The 27,314-nt window shown below is 37.6% G+C and overlaps 2 protein-coding genes across 3 annotated transcripts; one reads left to right on the forward strand and one right to left on the reverse strand.

Moving 5' to 3' along the window:
* Positions 1-4,763: 4,763 nt before the first annotated feature.
* On the reverse strand, positions 4,764-5,920 carry LOC104001577 (uncharacterized). The gene is made up of 3 exons (XM_063808655.1): positions 5,710-5,920; positions 5,253-5,618; positions 4,764-5,137 (listed from the first exon to the last, which is right to left on the reverse strand). The coding sequence occupies exons 1-3, from the start codon at positions 5,918-5,920 to the stop codon at positions 5,019-5,021; spliced, it is 696 nt and encodes a 231-aa protein (XP_063664725.1). The 3' UTR covers positions 4,764-5,018.
* On the forward strand, positions 5,320-26,646 carry GCLM (glutamate-cysteine ligase modifier subunit). Of its 2 annotated transcripts, XM_513572.9 has the most exons (7): positions 5,320-6,044; positions 10,492-10,557; positions 13,428-13,512; positions 17,206-17,265; positions 18,278-18,480; positions 20,363-20,477; positions 25,944-26,646. In XM_513572.9, the coding sequence occupies exons 1-7, from the start codon at positions 5,919-5,921 to the stop codon at positions 26,111-26,113; spliced, it is 825 nt and encodes a 274-aa protein (XP_513572.3). In that variant the 5' UTR covers positions 5,320-5,918; the 3' UTR covers positions 26,114-26,646. The 2 variants fall into 2 exon arrangements, with proteins under 2 accessions (XP_513572.3, XP_063655559.1); XM_063799489.1 differs by lacking the exon at positions 10,492-10,557 and having other exon boundaries at positions 5,392-6,044.
* The last annotated feature ends 668 nt before the right edge of the window (positions 26,647-27,314 follow it).

Consider the following 27,314-nt stretch of genomic DNA (forward strand, 5'->3'; position numbering starts at 1 on the left):
GAAGAGCAACCCCAAGACACATAATTGTCAGATTCACCAAGGTTGAAATGAAGGAAAAAATCTTAAGCACAGCCAGAGAGAAAGGTTGGGTTACCCACAAAGGGAAGCCCATCAGACTAACAACAGATCTCTTGGCAGAAACTCTACAAGCCAGAAGAGAGTGGGGGCCAATATTCAACATTCTCAAAAAAAAGAATTTTCAACCCAGAATTTCATATCCAGCCAAACTAAGCTTCATAAGTGAAGGAGAAATAAAATACTTTACAGACAAGCAAATGCTGAGAGATTCTGTCACCCCCAGGCCTACCTTACAAGAGCTCCTGAAGGAAGCACTAAACATGGAAAGGAACCATCAGTACCAGCCACTGCAAAAACATGCCAAATTGTAAAGACTATCGATGCTAGGAAGAAACTGCATCAACTAACGGGCAAAATAACCAGCTAACATCATAACGACAGGATCAAATTCACACATAACAATACTAACCTTAAATGTAAATGGGCTAAACGCCCCAATTAAAAGACAAAGACTGGCAAATTGGATAAAGGGTTAAGACCCATCAGTGTGCTGTAGTCAAGAAACCCATCTCATGCACAGACACACATAAGCTCAAAATAAAGGGATGGAGGAAGATCTACCAAGCAAATGGAAAGCAAAAAAAAGCAGGGGTTGCAATCCTAGTCTCTGATAAAACAGACTTTAAACCAACAAAGATCAAAAGAGACAAAGAAGGCCATTACATAGTGGTAAAGGGATCAATTCAACAAGAAGAGCTAACTATTCTAAATATATATGCACCCAATACAGGAGTGCCCAGATTCATAAAGCAAGTCCTTAGAGACCTACAAAGAGACTTAGACTCCCACACAATAACAATGGGAGACTTTAACACCCGACTGTCAATATTGGATCAACGAGACAAAAAATTAACAAGGATATCCAGGAATTGAACTCAGCTCTGGACCAAGTGGACCTAATAGACATCTACAGGACTCTCCACCCCAAATCAACAGAATATACATTCTTCTCAGCACCACATCACACTTATTCTTAAACTGACGACGTAATTGGAAGTAAAACACTCCTCAGCAAATGTAAAAGAACAGAAATCACAAGAAACTCTATCTCAGACCACAGTGCAATCAAATTAGAACTCAGGATTAAGAAACTCACTCAAAACTGCACAACTACATGGAAACTGAACAACCTGCTCCGAATGACTACTGGGTAAGTGACGAAATGAAGGCAGAAATAAAGTTGTTCTTTGAAACCAATGAGAACAAAGACACAATGTACCAGAATCTCTGGGACACATTTAAAGCAGCGTGTAGAGGGAAATTTATAGCACTAAATGCCCACAAGAGAAAGCAGGAAAGATCTAAAATTGATGCCCTAACATCACAATTAAAAGAACTAGAAAAACAAGAGCAAACAAATTCAAAAGACAGCAGAAGACAAGAAATAACACAGATCAGAGCAGGACTGAAGGAGATAGAGACACAAAAAACTCTTCAAAAAGTCAATGAATCCAGGAGCTGGTTTTCTGAAAAGATCAACAAAATAGACTACTAGCAAGACTAATAAAGAAGAAAAGAGAGAAGAATAAAATAGACGCAATAAAAAATGATAAAGGGGATATCACCACTGATCCCACAGAAAATACAAATTACCATCAGAGAATACTATAAACACCTGAATAGACCAATAACAGGTTCTGAAATTGAGGCAATAATTAATAGCCTACCAACCAAAAAAAGTCCAGGACCAGGCAGATTCACAGCCGAATTCTACCAGAAGTACAAAGAGGAGCTGGTACCATTCCTTCTGAAACTATTCCAATCAATAGAAAAAGAGGGAATCCTCCCTAACTCATTTTATGAAGCCAGCATCATCCTAATACCAAAGCCTGGCAAAGACACACACAAAAAAGAGAATTTTATACCAATATCCCTGATGAACATCAATGTGAAAATCCTCAATAAAATACTGGCAAACTGAATCCAGCAGCACATCAAAAAGCTTATCCACCACGATCAAGTTGGCTTCATCCCTGGGATGCAAGGCTGGTTCAACATACGCAAATCAATAAAAGTAATCCATCACATAAACAGAACGAAAGACAAAAACCACATGATTATCTCAATAGATGCAGAAAAGGCCTTTGACAAAATTCAACAGCCGTTCATGCTAAAAACTCTCAATAAACTCGGTATTCGTGGAATGTATCTCAAAATAATAAGAGCTATTTATGACAAACCCACAGCCAATATCGTACTGAATGGGCAAAAACTGGAAGCATTCCCTTTGAAAACTGGCACAAGACAGGGGTGCCCTCTCTCAACACTCCTATTCCACATAGTGTTGGAAGTTCTGGCCAGGGGAATCAGGCAAGAGAAAGAAATAAAGGGTATTCAGATAGGAAAAGAGGAAGTCAAATTGTCCCTGTTTGCAGATGACATGATTATATATTTAGAAAACCCCATCATCTCAGCCCAAAATCTCCTCAAGCTGATAAGCAACTTCAGCAAAGTCTCAGGATACAAATTCAATGTGCAAAAATCACGAGCATTCCTCTACACCAATAACAGACAAACAGAGAGCCAAATCATGAGAGAACTGCCATTCACAATTGCTTTGAGAAGAATAAAATACCTAGGAATCCATCTTACAAGGGATGAGAAGGACCTCTTCAAGGAGAACTACACACTGCTCAACAAAATAAAAGAGGACACAAACAAACGGAAGAACATTCCATGCTCATGGATAGGAAGAAACAATAGTGTGAAAATGGCCATACTGCCCAAGGTAATTTATAGATTCAATGCCATCCCCATCAAGCTACCAATGACTTTCTTCACAGAATGGGAAAAAACTACTTTAAAGTTCATATGGAACCAAAAAAGAGCCTGCATTGCCAAGACAATCCTAAGCAAAAAGAACAAAGCTGGAGGCATCATGCTACCTGACTTCAAACCATACTACAAGGCTACAGTAACCAAAACAGCATGGTACAAAAGAGAGATACAGACCAATGGAACAGAATAGAGGCCTCAGAAATAACACCACACATCTACAACCATCTGATCTTTGACAAACCTGACAAAAACAAGAAATGGGGAAAGGATTCCCTATTTAATAAATGGTGCTGGGGAAATTGGCTAGCCATATGTAGAAAGCTGAAACTGGATCCCTTCCTTACACCTTATACAAAAATTAATTCGAGATGGATTAAAGACTTAAATGTTATACCTAAAACCATAAAAACCCTAGAAGAAAACCTAGGAAATACCATTCAGGACATAGGCATGGGCAAGGACTTCATGACTAAAACACCAAAAGCAATGGCAACAAAAGCCAAAATAGACAAATGGGATCTAATTAAACTAAAGAGCTTCTGCACAGCAAAAGAAACTACCATCAGAGTGAAAAGGCAACCTACAGAATGGGAGAAAATTTTTGCAATCTACCCATCTGACAAAGGGCTAATATCCAGAATCTACAAAGAACTTAAATTTACAAGAAAAAATCAAACAACCCCATCAAAAAGTGGGCAAAGTATATGAACAGACACTTTTCAAAAGAAGACATTTATGCAGCCAACAGACACATGAAAAAATGCTTATCATCACTGGTCATCAGAGAAATGCAAATCAAAACCACAATGAGATACCATCTCACACCAGTTAGAATGGCAATCATTAAAAAGTCAGGAAACAACAGGTGCTGGAGAGGATGTGGAGAACTGGGAACACTTTTACACTGTCAGTGGTAGTGTAAACTAGTTCAACATTGTGGAAGACAGTGTGGTGACTCCTCAAGGGTCTAGAACTAGAAATACCATTTGACCTAGCGATCTCATTACTGGGTATATACCCAAAGGATTATAAATCATGCTACTATGAAGACACATGCACAGGTATGTTTATTTTGGCACTATTCACAATAGCAAAGACTTGGAACCAACCCAAATGTCCATCAATGATAGACTGGATTAAGAAAATGTGGCACATACACACCATGGAATACTATGCAGCCATCAAAAAGGATGAGTTCATGTCCTTTGTAGGGAATGGATGAAGCTGGAAACCATCATTCTGAGCAAATTGTCGCAAGGACAGAAAACCAAACGCTGCATGTTCTCACTCATAGGTGGGAACTGAACCATGAGAACACTTGGACACAGGGTGGGAAACATCACACACTGGGGCCTGTCATGGGGTGGGGGGTTGGCGGAGGGATAGCATTAGGAGAAATACCTAATGTAAATGACGAATTAATGGGTGCAGCAAACCAACATGGCACTTGTATACATCTGTAACAAACCTGCACATTGTGCACATGTACCCTAGAACTTAAAGTATTATAAAACAAAAAGTATAGACAAATCTTATTCAGTCTTGAGTTCAGACGATAGTTACATCGGGTTTCATTATAGTATTCTTGCTATTTTTGTATATGTTGGAATTATTTACAATAAGTGTTAATTGTATGTTACAGTGCATCAAAATGTGTTTAAGTAGTGGTGGTGCTTGTGGGTAGCTCTTTCACTGTAATAAAAAATCAATATCCAAAAAAAAAAAGCAGCGCAAGCTCGTTCAATGAACTCTTACCATCATTCATTCAGCCAACAAATATTTACTCAACATCAGGCTCAATTTCTAACTTCCTAGAAAGATCTTTTTTCCCATCCCTCCCCTAATTCTTACCATTTTACCAACTGGTTCATCTCTCTTTTCAATAACTATATTGTCCCCGCTTATAATGAGAATCTCATTTTGACTTTAATAATCTGATTCACTTCAACGAATGTGAAAGATTGTTGAGGAAAGCTCAATACATGTTCAATTTGATGTTTATACCGACTCCACCACCACACGTGAAATTTAATAGGGGTAAATAATCTCGACCACCTCTAAAGGGGTGGGTGATAAAAGCTTTCTGTGATCTCACCGGCTCAAGTGTCCTCTTTAATCCGAATTCACCTGGAGAATAACTGCCCTGTGATGTTCTTATAAAATTACTTGTTTCCTGTGCTTAGAACTTGTCTCTGGGTAGAGTGTACGCGTCTCAAGGGCAAAGACTCAGTCTTGTTCGTTGACTTCACACACTGCCAGCAAGTAATGTGAATCAATAGACCTTTAACGGATGAAGAAAAATTAGCAGTTTGGGAGAAGGTCCTTGAAGGTAGCAAAGCGAAAAGAAGAAGGGGGCGCTTGCGCATAAACAGCTGCTTCTGAGAACGAAAACTTACGTAGCATTTCCGAGTCCCGGTGGCCGCTCAGGCTGCCCTTTAAAGAGACGTGTAGGAAGCCGACCCCGGGGCGGCCGTGGGCGGAGCCGCGACCTGAACGCCGCGAGACCTCACCAGGCGGAGGCGGTGTCTGCCTCGCGCTGTCCTCTGACCGCCAGGGGGAGCCCTGCCGCGCGCTGCGCTCCGGGCCGCGCCGCCACGCTCTCTCGACCCGCGCGCCCGCCGCGCACCACCCGTCGCCACGCCCGCCGCAGGCCGAGGGCCAGTCACTTGCGGGCCGGCGTCCCGCAGCCCATTCGCGCCCCGCCCCTGCCCCGCCGCGGGATGAGTAACGGTTACGAAGCACTTTCTCGGCTACGATTTCTGCTTAGTCATTGTCTTCCAGGAAACAGCTCCCTCAGTTTGGAATCAGCTCTCCCGCTGCGGCCGCAGTAGCCGGAGCCGGAGCCGCAGCCACCGGTGCCTTCCTTTCCCGCCGCCGCCCAGCCGCCGTCCGGCCTCCCTCGGGCCCGAGCGCAGACCAGGCTCCAGCCGCGCGGCGCCGGCAGCCTCGCGCTCCCTCTCGGGTCTCTCTCGGGCCTCGGGCACCGCGTCCTGTGGGGCGGCCGCCTGCCTGCCCGCCCGCCCGCAGCCCCTTCGCTGCTCGGCCCCTGGGCGGCCGCTGCCATGGGCACCGACAGCCGCGCGGCCAAGGCGCTCCTGGCGCGGGCCCGCACCCTGCACCTGCAGACGGGGAACCTGCTGAACTGGGGCCGCCTGCGGAAGAAGTGCCCGTCCACGCACAGCGAGGAGGTGAGCGCGGCGACACTCGCCGCGGGGCTCCCGGGGCAGGCCTCGGGCGGGGCCGGCGGTTCCGGCAAGGGAGAAGCGCCCGCGGGCGAGGGAGGGTGGCAGGGCCTCGCGCGCACCTGGGCTCCGCCCGCGGGAAGATGCTGGGGCCAGTGTCGACGCGACCTTGGGTCCAAACCCGCTGCCGAGGGCAACGCGTCTAAAAAACTTAGCCGGTGCAGCTGCGCACTGAGTGACACCTCTCTCGGTGCTTAAGGCTGGTAGCAAAACTCTCAAACATCCTGGGTCCCTCTTCCTGGCACGGAGGTCACAGAGGGCCAGGACGTCGCTCCGTCTCTCTCCACATCTCTCGCTTCCTTCCCCCACCCTGTCCAGGTAAAGGAATATTTTCGGAGATTATCCTTTGGTGCATTCAGATGAAGTAGTATTCATAGTACACCTAACTTTTAGAATGTTGACATTAGACTCTCTATTGCAGTGAGGCAAATGAGTAAGCACTCAATTTTGGCTTTGGAATACCCTAAATACCCTGACTTTAGTCATTACACATTTTATGCACTTACCTGTGCATCTATGTATGCTTTATCAGTACACATTCTATGCATGTAACAATATCATTGTACATTCTATGCATGTAACAGAATATCACATGTGCCCCATAAATATGTACAAATATAATCTATCAATTCAAAAATTAAAGTTTTGTAAAAACTGGAAAATAAAAAGACTAGTCACTAGTTGGAGGTGACAGAGATTAATCTGGAATTACAAACTTGTTACCTATTTGTTGGCCATTTCTGAGCGGATAGTCATCCACTGCACATTGTGCATATTGGTGGTATGGGACAATTTTAGTATTTAAAAAATAACAAAATCTTTAGATTTAGGAGCTATATGACTTTGGAAAAGTTACTTTAAAGTTGGATAATAACACCTTCCACATCGGGTTGTTGTGAGAATTAAGAGGTAATATATGAAAACGCTCACCATGCAGGCATCTATCTCCCTGTCATCTGGTTCCATCAGAAAGATAAATCTTAATTAAGAGAAAAACCTTCCTAAACTATGTGTGTTTAGAAAAACCTTCCTAAATCAGCTGTGTTCCTAAGTGGTTTCTGCTCTCTTCTATGAGATGTTGGTAACAGACCGTGCAGCAGCACACGGCATCCCTCTGAGTTAAGTGCTGGACCTGTGCCCAGGCCTGTTGTTGGGGTCAGTGCCCATCAAGAGATGAGAACTCTTGCTTGTAACTTTAGTAGGAATCTGAGTCTGTACCATATTCTGTGTTCACGTTCCAGCTCAGTGTGTATGTTTTGTTTTATTTAAACCACCTACTTTGGCTGTTTCTCCCACAGATAAATATTTCTGTATTTGGTACATAGACTCTTAATTTCTTCCAGTACTGTTGGTGGTAGTTCAGTACAGAATTTTGCACGTATATTGATATTATTGGGTGAAATTTTACCTATCTCACAATAGCATACTCTAAAGTAGTGACTCAAAAGAGTTTCTGACTGCAAACACAGTAAGAAGTACATTTTACTTTGCAATCCAGTTAATAGTTGTATAATCAGTATATCTGAAACAGGTTTCACAAAAAGATATTAGCCCTTATACCGTATATTCTGATTTTTTCTCTTATTTTAATTTTTAAAATGTTGATTTCTTGATGCTCAGAGTCACACACCACAGTTTGTAAAACATTGTTCAAAGGACTAATTCTGGTTTCTAGTGTTTTATTTAGGGTGCTTCATAACAGTAGGATAAAACTAAAGAAACTAGAAAACATTTCAGGAAAACTTGAAGGAATGGCATCATACTGTAGGGAAACTATGACTGCTTGGTAAGAGCAAAAGGGGAGGCACATTTTGTTTCTGTGTAAAAGAACTTTGTAACATCCAGAGCTCCAAATTGGGATGTACTACTTGGAACAGTTCGGCTTCACTGAAGAAATTAAATAAACTGAACAAATCACTTATTTTTGAGAAAATGTACATGTTGGGTCAAGAGTTCAGTTAAATTTCTTACAAGGTCTCTTCTAGTTCTAATTTTTTAAAAAATGTTATGACCTCTGCCCAGATTTTTTGTCTCACTGGAATTTTATGAAATCAAATAGTTTGTAAGTGGACCATTATAGGACTGTTTTGCCCAGTTCTTTGTTGTAAGGGTGTTTGACCGGTTGAATCATGGTATTTAAAAAATTCTTATACAACTCCAGATCTAATGGTAGGCTAAGTTGTGGTGATGCTTATACTCAGTGATATTGGGTGTGTATTATAAGAATGAAGAGAGCAGAGAACAAACATAAACATTAATGTTAATGACAAACATTAACCCAAGTACAAGGTTAATGTTTAGTCAATATAGCGAACATGTAATTTACAAGATTAAAAATAATTAGGCTTGTGATAAAGTCAATGAATTTCCTACGTAATTATAACATTAGACTGTTTTATGATTTGTCCTGACATTTTGCAGAATCCAAGATTAATTAAAGAAATGGTTTCAAGAAGAGGCTGAATACTATAAAAATAGACTTACCTTCCTGAATTGAGGAATTCATCAGGAAAGCCTCAAGTGTGCAAATGAGCCATCCTTCCAGAGGGAAATTTCTTAGAATTATCCCACGATTTGAGCCAAAGCACTTCCGATAGAATTTTTAACCTCTAGTTGGTTCTGCTCCTTCCATTTTTACTAATTTTTAAGAGAATACTATGACTTATAATTCTATCTGGAATGATTATCAACTCATTTTCATCCACTGACTTAAATTTGATTATAAATATGCTTTACATAAAGATCTAGACCTTATAATTTGAATTCAAGTGAATTGTTGTGACTAGCATGTAAATTATTATTATGGATTGTAAATCTTAACATAGGTAGTTCTGTGCCCTTAAATTGATAAACCAGTTATCTCTTGTAATCATGTGTACTAAGATATACGTAGTAAAGTGGTTGTATCAGTTTTTATCATAAGCAGTCATAGTTCAGATAGTTCAGAAGTTTAGTGTCTGCTGTTTCTATTAGGAAAGTGCTTTTGCAATTCAGGGGCTTGCCTCTAGTTACTCATTTGTGTTTTCATTGATTGCCCACAGAAGAATGCAAAACACTGTGTCCTTGGTTATCTAATAAGGCAGTGATTTCAGATTGCCAGGTTTGGCCCATTAGTGGTCATAAATCAGTTCAGTGAGTCATGGACCAGTATATTTTTTCTAATTAATATATTGGAAGCCATTAGAGTGCCTGGCATGTTGTGAGCATAAATACCGCTTTATGACTGTTTTGTTCCATTATATGTATATAGGTCTTTGCTCACTATGTGAATGTATGTCTTACTTTGGACTACTATCAAATAAGTCTGAAATACACTTTAATAAAGTATGTTTGAATTAATTTACAACATACTATAATATTTGTATAAATTTTTTTTTGTTTAAGAAAACATGGAAGACAGGTTAGAGGTGCACCTAAATGTTACGAAATGACTTCTGGAGTGTCATACAAGTTGAGTTCTGCAAGATATGTCTATCCTGGTGGTTCTCAGACTTTAGAGTACGTAGATAAAGTACTCTCCTTAGGATGCTTGTTAAAATGAAAGTCCAAACTGCTCTTGGAGAATGATTCAGTGGGTCTAGGATTAGGCTCAGGAGTCTGAAATTTTAATAAACAGCACAGGTGAATCTGAGGTAGGATTTACCAGCCACACTTATTCTCTAATAATTTAATTTGTTTGTCTTTGAGAAATGTAGCATAGTTGTGATATGAATTCTAGTCAGACAGCCTGGGCTTGACTCCAAGTTCCTCTGTTTATAAACCTTATTTTTGTTTCTTTATGAATGCCTTTTTTTTTTTTTTTTTTTTTGGAAATAGAGTCTTGCTCTGTTGCCCAGGCTGGAATGAAATGGCATCATCTCAGCGCACTATAACCTCCACCTCCTGGGTTCAAGCAAAATTGTCCTGCCTCAGCCACCCGAGTAGCTAATACAGGCATGCACTACTACGCCCACATGATTTTTGTATTTTTAGTAGAGACAGGGTTTCACCATGTTGGCCAGGCTGGTCTTGAACTCCTCACCTCAAGTGATTTGCCCCCCTCAGCCTCCCAAAGTGCTGGGATTACAGGCATGAGCCACTATACCTGGCCTATGAATGCTTTTGTGTCTCAACAGTTAGCTTAAATTTTCACTGGTACAAAAAAAGCTTTAAAGTAATTAGACAACTGCTTTAGTTCAAGAACATTTGAGAAACAAGAGTAGGATGAAAACAGGCCTGAATTTATGTATGTTGAAGGAAACAAAAACCTTGTAGGATTAAAATTGGGGTTTGTATGGTATTTCCTGTTGCTATCTTTTTTTTCCTGCTTATCAAATTAATATATTCTTATTGTAGAAGTACAGAAAAGTATATAGACTTTGATTAACAGTTTCAAAATGCATTCCTTTTGCAGCTTCATGATTGTATCCAAAAAACCTTGAATGAATGGAGTTCCCAAATCAACCCAGATTTGGTCAGGGTAAGTGAAATGTGAATGCAAAAATCATGCAGGTCAAAAAGGAAGTAAAGTAAACAGGAAGTTAATTTCTTCAGTTTTGTGAGGGAAGTCAAATAGGCAATTAGCCATAAACTCTCTGTGGTTGATTTGCTGAGACGGCACTCTGATCCAGTAGGCTTATGCATAAAACAGAAAATCTAGACCGTAGGCAACTCTTTAACCAGACAAGATACTAGGATTCTCATGCTTAATTCTCACCACGGTTTCCTCACTATCAGTGTTTTATTTCAGTTTATATTTGGTCTAGGAGAGGAATTGTGATTGGTAGATTGCTTTGGTAGACTCAACATCACTAGAAGTAATTTTTCAAATGTCAGTTTCTGATGAAACAATAAGGAACTGTGTTCCACTAAATGTCAGTATATGGCTACTATCATAAATGTTAATGTTCAAAACCCTGAAACACACTTTGAAATCCAACTCAGTCAAAGGCTCACAGCACATTACTTAGGCTACTTTAAAAGTATGGAAAAGGACATGTGCTGGAAATACTAGTTCCCCTGGGCATACTGCAACCATGTAACTCTATAGCTACTATATAGACATTGAGTTATGGTTTTTTTTAAATCAATCTCTGTTTCTCTGAAATGACTATTTATTCTACTTATGCTTGACTTGTAAAAACACTTACTGAACCCCTGATACGTGCTGTGAAAGTGCTCAAGAATCATGGGAAAGCCTTTGCCGTTTACTTGGTATGATATTGTAAATGTAAGTTAATATGTATCTGATTTATATGTACTAATATTTTCTCATTATCCTTGTAAATTTTTCATTAAAATACATTCAAATAGCCTTTGCTTTTTTCTGCTGCACTCAGGAAAAAAAAAAGTTTTGGTTTACAATGCTTGTGATTACAGGCTGGGCGCAGTGGCTCACGCCTATAATCCCAGCACTCTGGGAGGCTGAAGCAGGTAGATCACCTGAGGTCAGGAGTTTGAGACCAGTCTGGCCAACATGGCGAAACCCCATCTCTACTAAAAATACAAAAAAAAAAAAAGCCAGGCGTGGTGGTACCCGCCTGTAATCCCAGCTACTCGGGAGGCTGAGGCAGGGGAATCACTTGAACCTGGGAGGCAGAGGTTGCAGTGAGCTGAGATCACACCACTGCACTCTAGCCTGGGCAAGAGAGTGAGACTCTGTCTCAAAAAAATAATAATAATAAAATTAAATAAATAAATAAATAAGAATAAAATGCTTGTGATTATAAAACTAAATATACTATTGTCATAAAATCAGCAATTATGCTCCTTAGTATCTACCCAAAGAAGCTAAGAACTTATTTCCACACACAGACCTGTGCATGGATATTTATAGCAGCTCCATTCATAATTGCTAAAATTTGAAGCAACCAAGATGTTCTTCAGTAGGCGAGTGTATATATAAATTATGAATGCATATATAAACTATCCAGACAATATAATATTATTCAGTGCTTAAAAGAAATGAGCTATCAAGCCATGAAAAGACATAGAGGAAACTTGAGTGCATATTTCTAAGTAAAAGAAGCCAATCTGAAAAAGCTACATAATGTGTGATATCAACTATTTGATATTCTGGAAAAAACAAAACTATGTAGACTATAGTTTTGCTAGTCTAGTAAAAAAACTAGTAAAAAGATCAGTTGTTGCCAGGGGTTAGCAGGGACGGAGGGATGAATAGGCAGAGCACAGGATTTGTATGTCAATGAAACTACTGCATATGATATTGTAATGGTGGATACATGTTATTATACGGTTTTCTAAATCCATAAACTATGCAGCACCAAGAGTAAACCCTAAGATAAACTGGACTTGGGTGATTATGACATGTCAATGTAGGTTCATCAAGTGTAACAAATGTATACCACTGTGGCGGGTATGTTGATAATGGGGGAGGCTGTGTGGATGTGAATGTAGGGAGTGAATGAGAAATCTGTTCAATCTACCTTCTACTTGATATTCTTGTGAACCTAAAACTGCTCTAAAAAAAAAAGTCTATTTTAAAAAAAAAAAAAACAGGCTGGGCACGGTGGCTCATGCCTGTAATCCCAGCACTTTGGGAGGCCGAGGTGGGCGGATCACAAGGTCAGGAGATCGAGACCATCCTAGCTAACACGGTGAAACCCTGTCTCTACTAAAAATACAAAAAATTAGTCAGGCGTGGCGGCGTGCACCTGTAGTCCCAGCTACTCGGGACACTGAGGCAGGAGGATAGTGTGAACCCGGGAGGCAGAGCTTGCAGTGAGCCGAGATCGTGCCACTGCACTCCAGCCTGGGCGACAGAGCGAGACTCTGTCTCAAAACAAAACAAAACAAAACAAACAAACAAAAAAACCCAAAAACTAAATCCCCTTACAGGTTAAAGTTCAATAACATTAAAATCCAAATAAATTAAAAAGTAAAAGAAAATGCTTGTAATTAATGTAGAACGTGTTTATTATGTCATCTAGAGTGGATATTATTTTCATTGGTTTCTTTTTAGAGTAAAATTATCTGCTGTGCTACTGTTTCTAACTCCTCACATATCCCTCCACTGCTTGTTTATTTTTAATTTTTTTGATCATGCTTCTTTCTAAATACCTGGTCAAAATGAGATACATCTTCCTAGAAAATAGATACACACACACAAACACACAAACACACACACACACACACACACACACACACACCCCACTTTACCTTTATTTCAGAGCTTTACAACCCTTGTGAAGCCCACCCAGACCTCAGGTAGAGAACTCTGTTGTCTTATAGGTTCTCTGATTCTAAAAGGCATTATGGATAATAGAAAATTTTATAATTAATCAGAAGCATTAAATTTTATATTTATTTTAAATATTGTGTTTATTATAGGAGTTTCCAGATGTCTTGGAATGCACTGTATCTCATGCAGTAGAAAAGATAAATCCTGATGAAAGAGAAGAAATGAAAGTTTCTGGTAAAGTCCAGTCTTTTCTGTTTATTTTGTTACATAGCGGAAGTGATAGATTTTGTTAGGCATTAGAATAAGCCTTTCTTTGCTCAGACACTAAATGTGGGAAATACAAAAATTCTTTTTTAGCATAATTTTACTTAAACTCCAAGATGGAGTTATAAGAGGTCAGTGCTGGCTATTATATGAGAGTCAGAATAGAACTTCAACTTGCTGTTCTTCATGATGATGTCATCATGTCATGTAATTTATGTGTCAAACTTCAGAGCAGTAGAAAGATTAAGATGAAGGAGATGGAAAGGATAAAGGGAAGGCTTAGAAGCAGCATCCACCCAAAGCAAGCATAAGCACCCCCTTCCTGGTAAGATACTGGTAAGCAATGTGTGAGGTCACCTGGGAATATAAAAAGAAACCTGGGCAAGTTACATGAAGAGAAAGAAAATACTGTAACACCCATTCAGGAAATGTAATAAGTGACAAATTCCAGAAACTGTACTATATTCAAGGAATACAAAAATGAAAAGATGTGCCATCTCTGCCCTCACCTTACAATTAGCATAGCATAGTCATTAAAAGCTTGAGCTTTGAAGTTTCGGGGTGTGCAGATTACAGGCTAGTATAATGTTGGGCTAACAAAGACTTTAACCTCCTTGAGTCTCAGTTTTCTCTTCTATAAAATGGGGATGTACCTGTTTCTCCGGCTTCTTTGTAAACTGGATGAAATAACAAAAGAAGCACTTAGCACAGTGTTTGCCTCAAAGTAAGTTCTAGGTAGCTATTATTTGCTACCATGTTGTTATTATTGTGGTTGTTGCTATTTTATTATTATTGAGATGGATAATAATAATAAATTACATGTAAGATGAGATAGGGTATTGTCTTTTTAATCTAATTATAGTAACTACCATTTATTGAGTCTTGCTTTGTGCCAGGCACTGTGCTTGGTACTTTATGGTTATATTTTCTCATTTAATTCTCAAGACAATCCTGCAAGTTAAGTCTGTTACTGCATTGCATTAGTGATACTAAATAACTTGAAGGTTGTCATACAACCAGTAAGTGGTTGAACCAGGAATCCACTCAGGTATGCCTAACTCCAAAACCCATTTTTTCCTGTTAATTTCACATTGCTGTTTGTGTTGGAAAGGACGTAAAGCAACATTCTTTCTGAGGTTGACTGTAATTCATGATTTAGTTCCATCTTGGGTCTCTTAGAAGTTGTCCTCAGTTCCTAGAGGGCTTGAGATTTTTTTATAGGTATCAAAATTCTCCCCATATAAAGAGCTTTCCTCTTTCTACCTATCTAAAAAAACCTCATCCTTCAGAGAGAGGAGGCCATTTCAGATGGCACAAATTCATGGACAGAGAAATAGTATTGGGGGGGGCTTTCATAGAGTTATAGGGGCTAAAGTTAGACCAAAATAGTAAATACCGACTCTCATCTAGTAGAGAAGCTAGGATGGCTGTTCAATAGAGAGTAATCTCAGGGAAGCAGTGTTTTTAGGGAGATCACCTAGCAGTAGGAAGGAAGGGACTCATATAAGAAACGTAGAAGAAAATGTGTTGCATATATCGAATGTCAGGCACTTTATGTAAGGGTATTTCATTAGCCTTATTTTTCTCCATTTCCTCTTTTGATTTTTTTTGTTGCTCTTCTGCTACTCTACCTGTTTGTCTATTGAATACATTTATTTTTTTGAACAGTGAGTTTACATAAAGTAAATATGTACATATAAAGTTGAATTTGAATGAAACCAAAACCTCAATATTACAAATATAGAAAATGACTCAACTTTCCTAGTAACCAAAGAAATGACAATTAATGTGGTCTTGGGTAGGTATGCATTGTACCTACTAAGTTTTAAAAAAAAATTAATAATAGCATCCTATGTTGTTAGAAGAGCAATTCTTAATTGGTGGTGGTGTGGTAAACTGGCACACATCTTTTAAAATATAATAAGACTCACACAAAACGTCACATGCTTTGACTCATAATCACATTTCTAACAATTCATCCCTGGGAAATTATATAGTATAATGCTGAACAAAAAGTTACTAAGATGTTTGTTTTGGCATTATATATGCGAAAACAGAAAACTGGAACTAGTACTGGAACATTTACTAACCTAAATGTTCAATAAGTAGAACTCATTTAATAAATGACACTCTTCAAAATTTACAAAATAATATTCAACCATTAAAAAATGAGCATGTAAAATTGGCTGGGCGCAGTGGCTCACGCCTGTAATCCCAGCACTTTGGGAGGCGAGTCGGGTGGATCACTTGAGGCCAGGAGTTTGAGACCAGCCTGGACAACATGGCAAAACCCCGTCTCTACTAAAAATACAAAAATTAGCCAGGCATGGTGGCGCAGGCCTATAATCCCAGCTACTTGGGTGGCTGAGGCACGAGAATTGCTTGAACCCGGGAGGAGGTTGCAATGAACCAAGATGGCACCACTGGGCGACAGAGGGAGACTCTGTCTCAAAAAAAAAAAAGTATGTAAAATTATACACTAAAAACATAGAATACGTTCAAGGCCACCCCTAAGTGGAAAAAAAGCCACAGAATACACAGAAATCTAAACAGTAATTTGGGTGATGAGACTGGCAATTCTTTTTGGTCTTTCTGCTTTTATAGGTCTTCGTTATTTCTACAGTAAGCACATGACTATTAGGATAAAAAAAATCTTGGCCTGGTGTGGTGCTGTAATCCTAGCACCTTGGGAAGATTGTTTGAGACCAGGAGTTCAAGAGCCCCTGGGCAACATATCGAGACCCTGTGTCTACAAAAAAATGAAAATTAGCCAGGTGTATTGGTACATGCCTGTAGTCCTAGCTACTTGGGAGGCTGAGGTGAAAGGAACACTTGAGCTCAGAAGGTTGATGCTGCAGTGAGCCGTGATCGCACCACTGCACTCCAGCCTGGATGAAAGTGAGACCCTGTCTCAAAAAAAAAAAATTGTGGTGATTCACACCTGTAATCACAGCACTTTGGGAGGCTGAAGCGGGAGGGTCCTTTGAGGCCAAGAGTTCAAGGCCAGCCTGGGCAGTATAATGAGACCCTGTCTCTACAAAAAATTTTTAAAATTAAAGAAATTTTAAGATAACTAAATACTACATAGAAATATATTTTAAATATTTATTACATAAAGGTAAACCAAATAGAAGAGGAAATAATGTTATGCCCTACTTCATATGACCAAAAACTGGAAGATAGTGTCTGAAAATGAAAATGATTGTATTGGGAAGGTAGAATTGTGGCCTTTTTTTTTTTTTTTTTTTTTTTTTTTCAGTTTTCTTCTCATTACATTTTCAATTTAGTCTTTGTATATAGATTTTGGTTTATTGGAGAAAGTATATAATGTGCTCTATTAATGTTTAAGTCATAAAAGTATAAATTTCAAGTAATTTAAGCTCCAATAGTTATCTAACCTGCCTTCTAATAAATGGGAAATAAATATTTACTTTTTGTTTTGATAAACATATATTTGTTGGCAACTAGCACATGATTTTAAAAGTATAGTGGAACTATACATTTATGTCTTAAAATTAAAACTATAAAGTTATGTGACTGGGAAAGGAAAAATAATTCATTCAGGATTATCTGACATCTTAGTATTATAGTAGTGTTAATACTAGCATATAGTGAAATGTGTATCCAAATGTAGTAATCAGTTTTGTTTTCTTTGTTACCCAGCAAAACTGTTCATTGTAGAATCAAACTCTTCATCATCAACTAGAAGTGCAGTTGACATGGGTAAGCAAAAACTGAATTTTTTATCTTAATAGTGGACTTTAAATTAGTATAGGTGTATTAGTTATAACTTGTGCTTAGGTCCAGGTAAAAAGAAAATGAGTTGATTCCAATTTTACCTTTTAAAGTTCTAGCTTAGTTTCTTAAGGCTTCTGTAAAATCATACTGACTTATGTAGGGTCATATTTTGATATGCAAGAGGAATGTAAAAGGTGTAATGTACTTAAATGTTCACTATCCATTTGGAGATAGAAGTTCTTATTCTTAGCCCTTTTAGTACTAGAGGTGAAATATCAAAACCAAACAACAGCAAAAAAAAAAAAAAAAAAAATCCAAGTATATCTATTTTTAGCACTTAGGTTATTGTGATATTAAAGTTATTCAATACTTAAATAAAAAATTATTCCAGTATTTACATATATTGAAAACTTAAATAATTGGCTCTTTAATGTAACTTTAGAATGAATAATCATTTAAAATAAGCTCTTAAATTATTTTTATAGAATTAAGAAATTATCTACCTCTATAAATATGGATTAAGACCAAACATTCAGTTTTTCAGTGTCTCAAGCTTATTCTTTGCTGTGACTACTAGTTACAGAATATTAGGTCATAATTCTTGTGATCATCCATATGCGATAGTAGTGAGCAAGTAGAACTGGAGAAGAAAATTTTATGAAGATAAGGGAGCTACTAAAAACTTCTGGGACCTAGGAAACAAGAAGAAATTTTGTTCCCTAGAAAGAGGAGCATGTAGTAGTAGCTGCAATCTGCCTAGGAATAAGGCAGGTCAGAGAAACCCACTTGTCTGCCACAGAGCAAGTAGGTAAATGGGCACTTACACATTTTTGAAAGATAGAAATGTTCTAAATGAAAAGTAAACTATGAAATAATCTGTTATTTTGAAAACAAGTGAAGAATATGGACAGAATTCAGTGGGATACTTTGAAAACATTAGAAATATTTGTTTTTATGATGTAAGCATTTATTTTCTTTGTGTCTTCCTTCCTATCAGCCTGTTCAGTCCTTGGAGTTGCACAGCTGGATTCTGTGATCATTGCTTCGCCTCCTATTGAAGATGGAGTTAATCTTTCCTTGGAGCATTTACAGCCTTACTGGGAGGAATTAGAAAACTTAGTTCAGAGCAAAAAGATTGTTGCCATAGGTACCTCTGATCTAGACAAAACACAGTTGGAACAGCTGTATCAGTGGGCACAGGTAAGGGATGGCAGGATCATGAGCACTCCAGGAAGAACTTGCCCTTTTCAGTCTTTGCTGCACACTGTTGAGCATCATGCACATAGTGGCCACCCCTGCGGGGTGACTTTTCCACATGTGGGAGTTTTGTTTTGTTTCTGCAGGAGTTTTGAGGCAGGTTTTATCTAAATCATTTGAGGTTTTTGTTTGTTTTTATTTAAATATATCTCTGATTGAACTGAATGTTAATCCCGGTTAAAATGAGTGACAAAAATACTAGAAGATGTGTGTTAAAACATTTATACCAAATGAATTAAGGCCATTTCCTTCAGTTCTACTTATGTGCTGAAAACAATAATACCTAAAGAAAAACCTTACGGCCGGGTGTGGTGGCTCACATCTGTAATCCCAGCACTTTGGGAGGCCGAGGCGAGCAGATCATGAGGTCAGGAGTTCAAGACCAGCCTGACCAACATGGTGAAACCCTGTCTCTACTAAAAATAAAAAAATTAGCCAGGCATGGTGGCGTGCACCTGTAATCCCAGCTACTCAGGAGGGTGAGGCAGGAGAATCACTTGAACCTCAGAGGCGGAGGTTGCAGTGAGCTGAGATTGTGCCACTGTACTCCAGCCTGGGTGACAGAGCAAGACTCTGTCTCAAAAAAAAAAAAAAAAAGAAAGAAAAACCTTCTTTTTCTTTAGGTACTATTAGACCATGGCTCTAATTTCCTAAGTAAGGGAATATTTTATATATAACAGATATTTTGCTGTTATTCAAAGATATGTAAGACTGTCAGTTCATACAACTTGATATGGAGTGAGTGTCATAAATTAATTATTCCCACTCTCTGGTCTAATAACCTATAAAATTATTAGGAAAGTCACTTACTAGCATTTTACCTTTACTCTCAGTATTTCTTTATTCCTTTTACTACTTCTTCAGCCTTCTCCTTTTCAGAGCTTTCAGAGTTTCTTATGGACAGGAAGACCTAGAGAAAGTATTTCCCCTTCTCCTTGATGATAGCCAGAATGAGGACAAGAAACTATTGGAGAGACTTAGATGATTCAGAATGTAAATTAACCAGTGTAGCTACTGGAAGCTGTCAATTCTTCTCTTTCAAAATGTGTCTGATTCATAGCCATATTTTATACTTTAACATTAAAGGTATTTACTTGTATTTGATCCTTTACCTTTAAGAACTATTTGCTCTGTAGCTGAAACCATCACACTTAACAAACTAACAAAAATCATGTTTGTGTTCTAGGCAGATGTATTAGATTGTTAAATGGTTCTAGCAGGAGACTTTTTAATAGTGTAGTACCAGGCTGGGCATGGTGGCTCATGCCTGTAAGCCCAGCACTTTGGGAGGCCGAGGTGGGTAGATCACCTGAGGTCAGGAGTTCAAGACCAGCCTGACCAACATGGTGAAACCCCGTCTCTACTAAAAATACAAAAAGTTAGCTGGGCATGGTGGCAGGCACCTGTAATCCCAGCTACTTGGGAGGCTGAGGCAGGAGAATTGCTTGAACCTGGTATGTGGAGGTTGCAGTGAGCCAAGATCACGCCACTGTACTCCAGCCTGGGCGACAGAGCAAGACTCCATCTCAAAAAAAAAAAAAGTGTAGTACTGTTGGCTTTTTCGTTCCCCTAGTGTTACATTTCCTTTCCCTATTACATAGGGAAAAGGTAATAGGGAATTCCTCTTCCCTATTACTACTAACCTGGGTTAGAAAAGCATATATTAATAAAGATATTAATGTAAAAGTATTTTGTAAACTTTAATCACTGTGGATTGTGATTTTTCATATGTTCTAAAATTAAGTTATTTTATTGCTTATTGCTTTCTACTTTTGGTATTATATTTAATTTAGTAGTGATATCATGATTTTATTTTCACTTCTAGGTAAAACCAAATAGTAACCAAGTTAATCTTGCCTCGTGCTGTGTGATGCCACCAGATTTGACTGCATTTGCTAAACAATTTGACATACAGCTGTTGACTCACAATGATCCAAAAGGTAAAACTGATATTTTCATTATAGAGATTGATCATAAGCTTTTGTCTTACAAAAAGGTATTTGTTGATACATAATTTTAAATGTGGACAGTGATAAAAATACAGTGTTATCTGAACTATTCTTAATGGTTAGTTCAAAACCTATATGCCTTCATTTTATTTTCAGAAAACTTTATCTCTGTACCAATGGGGAAAAAAAAGTGAAGGGATCATTTCCTGAACATCTGGTCTTTTGAGGTTCACAAATATTAAACTACACAGAAAAGATCTTTTGAGACATTCTAAATAGTAATATATATAATCCTATCTAGTATAGCAAAGACTGGACCAAAAGGCCACTTGATTTTTTATTTAGTTTTGAGATGGAGTCTTGTTCTGTCGCCCAGGCTGGAGTGCAGTGGCATGATCTCAACTGACTGCAGTCTCCACCTCCCGGACTCAAGCTCTCCTCCTGCCTCAGCCTTCCGAGTAGCTGGGACTACAGGCGCATACCACCACACTTAGCTAATTTTTCTATTTTTTGCAGAGACAGGGTTTCACTATGTCACCCAGGCTGGGCTTGAATTTCTGGACTCAAGCAATTCCCCCACCTCGGCCTGCCAAGGTGCTGGGATTTTAGGCATGAGCCACTGTGCCTGGACAAAAGGCTACTTTATTCAAGGAGATAAATATCTGGAAAAAGTGGCACATGTAATTTAATTCAAAACTTAATAAGCATCTTAGGATAGGTAAGTAGGTATTTTATTAAGACGTTTAGTGTTAATCAGAAATATTTGATTAATGAGAATGGCTTGTCTGCCTTTTATAGAATAATTTTTTACAACATTTTATAAGATAACTAGAAAGACTTGGAAGATAATATTGAACATAACTTGGAAAGATAAATGTTTCAGAGAGCCTGTATATTATTAAGTAATGTATATGACTACATATTTTTGGTATAAATGAGAAATGTTTGGTTATAAGTGAGAAATGTCTTGCGAAAGTTTTAATTCTCGATGACATTTTTATGGAAGTTCTGATTTAATAAATATTAGAGGAAATTATATTTCATAGATAATTCCCGCCGAAAAAATATTCAGCTTTTATTTCCATACCTAAAAAGATGACACAATATCAGTGGGTTGATTCAGTTTGCTCATTTTAAGAATGCTATGGATAATCTTTTAAGACTTTATACTATTTATTAGCAGTCTACTTCATTCTCATTTCTTCACTGTTTCATCAGAGGAGGGGGAGATGGAGGAGAAAGAGTTTTAATAGTTATTTTTCCTTGAATAAGCATCATGCCAAATGCCTCAGAGAGATTATCTATAATCCTCACAACAACGGAAACTATACTTTTTTTTTGTCAGGAAATAGAGCCTCAGAGTGAAAGGAACTAGCCAAGGTCACCCAGCTGGCTTTGGGCAAAGTTTGAACTTGGCTTAAGTCTTGGATTATTTTGGAGCCTTTTCCACTATACAATCTCTTTGATTTGAAACATTAGTATTACAGTATTACAGTCTGAAAACTCCATCCATTTTCATTTAAATCATACCAGCATAAAATACAGTGACTTTTGCCTTCCCAGTAGAGCTTTCACAATCAAGTAAATTGATTTTTTAAGCCATTTTAGTGAAAATCTAACAAATTGTTATGCTGATTTATTCTGAACTATAAGTCATTTAAATTTTAACTTTCCATATGTTGGCAGATGTCATGTGTCTGTTTACTTTTTGGAGGCTCTTCTAACAGTAATTGTTACCAGCAGCTGATGATCCAGCCTGTACCCTCTTCTAGCTTCACTTGAAAAAAACTCAATCCTTTTTCTAGTAGGAAAGGAAGTAGGAAAATATTAAGGTTCCTAGTGTTTTATTTTCACATATCTAAATGTTGACATTTAGAATGTGTGCTAATACATTATTGTTATAGCAAAATATATTGCATATATATATGAGGAGAGAGATTTAATCCTTTTTTATATTTTTTATATTACATAATTTGATACTTAGTTGTCTTTTTTAATTCTAAGACTTTTGGTGAAAATGTATAGGCTTATCCTGCATTTATCATTAATGAACCTTCAGACACTTTAGTCTATAATGAAGCAACTCTCGATTTAATTTGTCATGTTTACTGACTAAAGAGTTCAACCATAATTAAATTTTAAAAGCAGTTAAATGAATAGCATAGTCTCTGATTTTGTGTCATATTTTTTATTTTTTTAAGCAACCAAACTGTAAAAACTGTAAAACATTTAACTGTAAAACATTTAACTCTGTAAAATTTAACTCTGTAAAACTGTAAAACACTTAACTCTGCTTGTCATCTAAAATAGAATTTTGTTTATAAATTCCCTGAAGGTCTACCCCCTGTTCTAAAAATTACCCTTACTCCCCATAATGGGTTTATTTTCCATTACCCTTTGTTCTAGAAGTGTAATAACAATTTAACTAGAGAGTAAAATTGTAAAGTAGATGATCCTGAATTTAGAACTTTCCATTTTTATTTGTTCCCCGCCCCCCATTTCGATTAAATCCAATCTGTATTATGTCTCTTTCCCTCAGGGTCTTCTCTGTTAGAAAATCTGATAAACAAATCCATATTAATGTTACTTTTCCAAGGAGACATTTGCGTTCTATATATGAAAACTACCATTTACTAGTGGTGTGACCTTGGCCAACTTACCGAACCTCTCTGCCTTGGTTTCCCCCCATAAAGAGATAATAGAATCTATCTCATAGGGTTAGCATGTGGATTAACTGAGTTAATACATGTAAAGTACTCAGAAAAGTACCTGGCACATGAAAATAGCTAACATTGATTGAGCGTTTACTACTAATGCTATTCAGGTATCACAGCAGTTTGGGAGTAGGTGGGTCCTTTAGCACTCTGAAATCAAACTGTGAAGATGCTCACTTAATCCCTATCTGTAGGTTGCTTCTGACCCCAGTGGAATCTTTCCATATTGATTGATGCATTTAATAGACGTTTGAGCACCATTTGCCAGCCATTGTTCTGGGTACTAGAGATAAAGGATCAAGTCAGACAAAAACCAACCCTCATGGAATTTATATTCTAATGGGAGGAGACAGACAATAAAATAAGTGTTACATATGATAAGTGGTAGTATATGCTATGGAGATAATTTGGCTGAAGGAGAAAGAGTATCCAAGTTAATTGTTGTTTTATATGGTACAGTCAGAGAGGCCTCTCTACTAAGGGAATATTAATCAGAGACCTGCAGGAAGGGAGTGAGCCATGTGAATATCTGGAAAAAGTGTGTTCAAGGAAAAGGCAGAAGCTAATTCAGAGGCTCCAAGGTGTGAATGTGCTTGAGGTTTTCAGGATACAGCAAGGAGGTGAGGCCAGTGTGGCCAGAGGAGTGAGGCAGTGAGGAGAGGAGTGGTGGGATATGGCATCAGAGCAGTCATAGAGAGCTTGGATATAAACTTGGAATTTGCTGGGCATGGTGGCTCACACCTGTAATCCCAGCACTTTGGGAGGCCAAGGCAGGGGATCACTTGAGTCCAGGAGTTTGAGACCAGCCTAAGCAACATAGTAAGACCTCATATCTACAATAATAATAATAATAATAATTAAATTAGCTGGCCTTGGTGACGCACACCTCTAGTCCTAGCTACTCAGGAGAATGAGGTGGAAGGATGCATTGAGCCCAGAAGTTTGAGGCTGCAGTGAGCTGTGATCATGCCACTGCACTCCAGCCTGGGCAACAGAGTAAGACATTGCCTCAAAAAAAAAAAAAAAAAGAAAAGAAAAAAAGAATTGGCACTGCGGCACTCTCAAATTATCAACTGCTGGTAGAAGTGTAAAGTATAGCCTTTCTGTAAAGCAGTTGGCAATATAGCGTGTATCTAGCTTTAAGAATGTACTTGTACTTTGGCCCTTCATTCCACAGCCAGGCATGCATTTTAAAATGTTCATCATCTGCATCATTGTGACGGTTTGTTTCTTCCATATTTGGAGATAAATTTATGTGTAGACTTTTTTTTTGTAAGACATAGTTGATAATGAAAATTTATTTAAATGGTCTTGCAATGATTTAAGTATTCAAATGCTTAAAGAAAGCATTGCTGGTACAAATATTTCTATTTTTAGAAAGGGTTTTTATGGATCAATGCCCCAGGTGTCATCAGAGCCATTGGTGTTTTCATTTTTAAAATGTCACCTGTAAAATGGGCATTATTTATGTGTATATGGCTTTTTTTGGCATTCCTGATAAATGTATTATATAAAGTCTATACATTGGATAATAACACTAGTATATTTAAACTTACAGACTTATTTGTAATGCAAACCACCATTTTAATGTACTGTAATTAATATGGTTATAATATATATATAGTCCTTCTGTCCTACCATCACACAACTTTTTGTGTGTGTAATAAACCGATTTTGGTTTGAAAATATTTTTCGAGGCCGGGCACGGTGGCTCACACTTGTAATCCTAGCACTTTAGGAGGCCAAGGTGGGTGGATCACCTGAGGTCAGGAGTTCGAGACCAGCCTGACCAACATGGTGAAACCCCATCTCTACTAAAATATAAAATTAGCCAGGCATGGTGGTGCATGCCTGTAATCCCAGTTACTTGGGAGGCTGAGGCAGGAGAATTGCTTGAACCCGGGAGGTGGAGGTTGCAGTGGGCCAAGATCACACCATTGCACTCCAGCCTGGGCAACAGAGTGAGATGCCATCTCAAAAATATATATATTTTTTTTTTTTTAAAAAGAATGTTTATCCTGGCATTATTCTTATTAGCAAAATATTAGGAAAAACATAAATGTTTTGACCAATAATAAAGAAATATATGAATTATGATATCTATATAATATAGTAGTGGGGAAATTATTAAAAATGATCTTTTCACAGAATATTACATGGGAAAATATTCACAATATAAGTGGAAAAAGATAAGCAAATAAGGCTTTAACTACAGTATGATTTCTAATTTTGTAAGATATGGATATACACACACATACAGATATAAGATCTAGAGATATATAGAGATTCAAGATATGGATGAAGATATATATATATATATATATGAAGATATATAGTCATATACACCAAAAAAGTTGTAAGGAAATGCATGACAATGGTATATCATCTCCAATTGATAGGATTATCAGTTACTTTTTTTTTCTTTAGACTTTCCTGTATTTTCCCTGACTATACATTAGAATCACCTGGAGATCTTTAAAAAACTGCAGATGTCTAGGCTCCACTCACCAAAAGTTAAGAATTAAATAGGCTGGGGTACAGGTGTAGATACTTTTTAAATAACTGCCTGGGAATTTCTAATATTCTGGTTCAGATTCATAGCACACACATGAAGAATAAGCATATTATATATTAAATGTTGAGGTGTTTCTTTTGTTATGTTAAATGCTTACCTACATACTAAAGTGCTTTTTTGTTTTCCAATTTAACACGCTGGAGTTTTGTTTGTTGTTGTTTCTTTTAGAACTGCTTTCTGAAGCAAGTTTCCAAGAAGCTCTTCAGGAAAGCATTCCTGACATTCAAGCGCACGAGTGGGTGCCGCTGTGGCTACTGCGGTATTCGGTCATTGTGAAAAGTAGAGGAATTATCAAATCAAAAGGCTACATTTTACAAGCTAAAAGAAGGGGTTCTTAACTGACTTAGGAGCATAACTTACCTGTAATTTCCTTCAATATGAGAGAAAATTGAGATGTGTAAAAATCTAGTTACTGCCTGTAAATGGTGTCATTGAGGCAGATATTCTTTCGTCATATTTGACAGTATGTTGTCTGTCAAGTTTTAAATACTTATCTTGCCTCCATATCAATCCATTCTCATGAACCTCTGTATTGCTTTCCTTAAACTATTGTTTTCTAATTGAAATTGTCTATAAAGAAAATACTTGCAATATATTTTTCCTTTATTTTTATGACTAATATAAATCAAGAAAATTTGTTGTTAGATATATTTTGGCCTAGGTATGAGGGTAATGTATATACATATTTTTTATTTCCAAAAAAATTCATTAATTGCTTCTTAACTCTTATTATAACCAAGCAATTTAATTACAATTGTTAAAACTGAAATACTGGAAGAAGATATTTTTCCTGTCATTGATGAGATATATCAGAGTAACTGGAGTAGCTGGGATTTACTAGTAGTGTAAATAAAATTCACTCTTCAATACATGAATGGAAACTTAAATTTTTTTTATGTGTCCTTGCTTATAGTTTAGCTGTAATAATTTAACCTTGTATTCTTGTGCCATATTCTCTCTTTTTATTACTTATAAAGACAAACCAAAGTAAATCTGAAAGGAGACTAGAAGCTTTGAAATTATTGTTTGGGGGTTTTATAAAAGCAACTACTGTCACCTCCATCCAGATTCTTTTAAATTATTGATCCATCCTTAGTATATATTGCTACTCATTCAAGAATCCTCAATAAGTATTGAGTATTTACCATATGTTGGGATACTGTGGGCTCTGGAGAGAGGAGGGGGGCAATAGAGCTAGGAATTAAGAATCAGTTGAGTAAAATGTGTAATATTTATTCCCCATTAATAACTGACTATGAAGGACTTAAAGCCAGAAAGGGGATGAAAAAAAAATCCTTAATTCAGTTGTTTAAATCTACTTAAACAACTTTGAGATATGGTCGTAATTATTTTAAAGCAGAATAATATAATTGAAAGTTTATAGCTAAAAGAGACTATATAGGTCATTTAGTATAATTCTTCATTAGTTTAAGAACCACAGAATTGCAAATAAATAAGCTATGAACTTTGATGTACACTATAAATCTCCTTAATTCTATAAATTTGTGTCTGTAACCTGAATAGTTTGAAAACTTCTTT

This window comes from Pan troglodytes, chromosome 1 (assembly GCF_028858775.2).
Source record: "Pan troglodytes isolate AG18354 chromosome 1, NHGRI_mPanTro3-v2.0_pri, whole genome shotgun sequence".
In the NCBI taxonomy this organism is placed as follows: domain Eukaryota; kingdom Metazoa; phylum Chordata; class Mammalia; order Primates; family Hominidae; genus Pan; species Pan troglodytes.

What these genes read in the sequence shown, in the direction of transcription:
- GCLM (XM_513572.9), top strand. Translation starts at nt 5,919, where the DNA reads ATGGGCACCGACAGCCGCGCGGCCAAGGCGCTCCTGGCGCGGGCCCGC. An exon ending in CGTCCACGCACAGCGAGGAG is followed by an intron (nt 6,045 to 10,491) that starts GTGAGCGCGGCG and finishes TTCCTTTTGCAG; the next exon opens with CTTCATGATTGTATCCAAAA. An exon ending in TAGAAGTGCAGTTGACATGG is followed by an intron (nt 17,266 to 18,277) that starts GTAAGCAAAAAC and finishes CCTTCCTATCAG; the next exon opens with CCTGTTCAGTCCTTGGAGTT.
- LOC104001577 (XM_063808655.1), bottom strand. Translation starts at nt 5,920, where the DNA reads ATGGCAGCGGCCGCCCAGGGGCCGAGCAGCGAAGGGGCTGCGGGCGGG. An exon ending in GGCGGGAAAGGAAGGCACCG is followed by an intron (nt 5,619 to 5,709) that starts GTGGCTGCGGCT and finishes ACAATGACTAAG; the next exon opens with CAGAAATCGTAGCCGAGAAA. An exon ending in CCGGGACTCGGAAATGCTAC is followed by an intron (nt 5,138 to 5,252) that starts GTAAGTTTTCGT and finishes CATCCGTTAAAG; the next exon opens with GTCTATTGATTCACATTACT.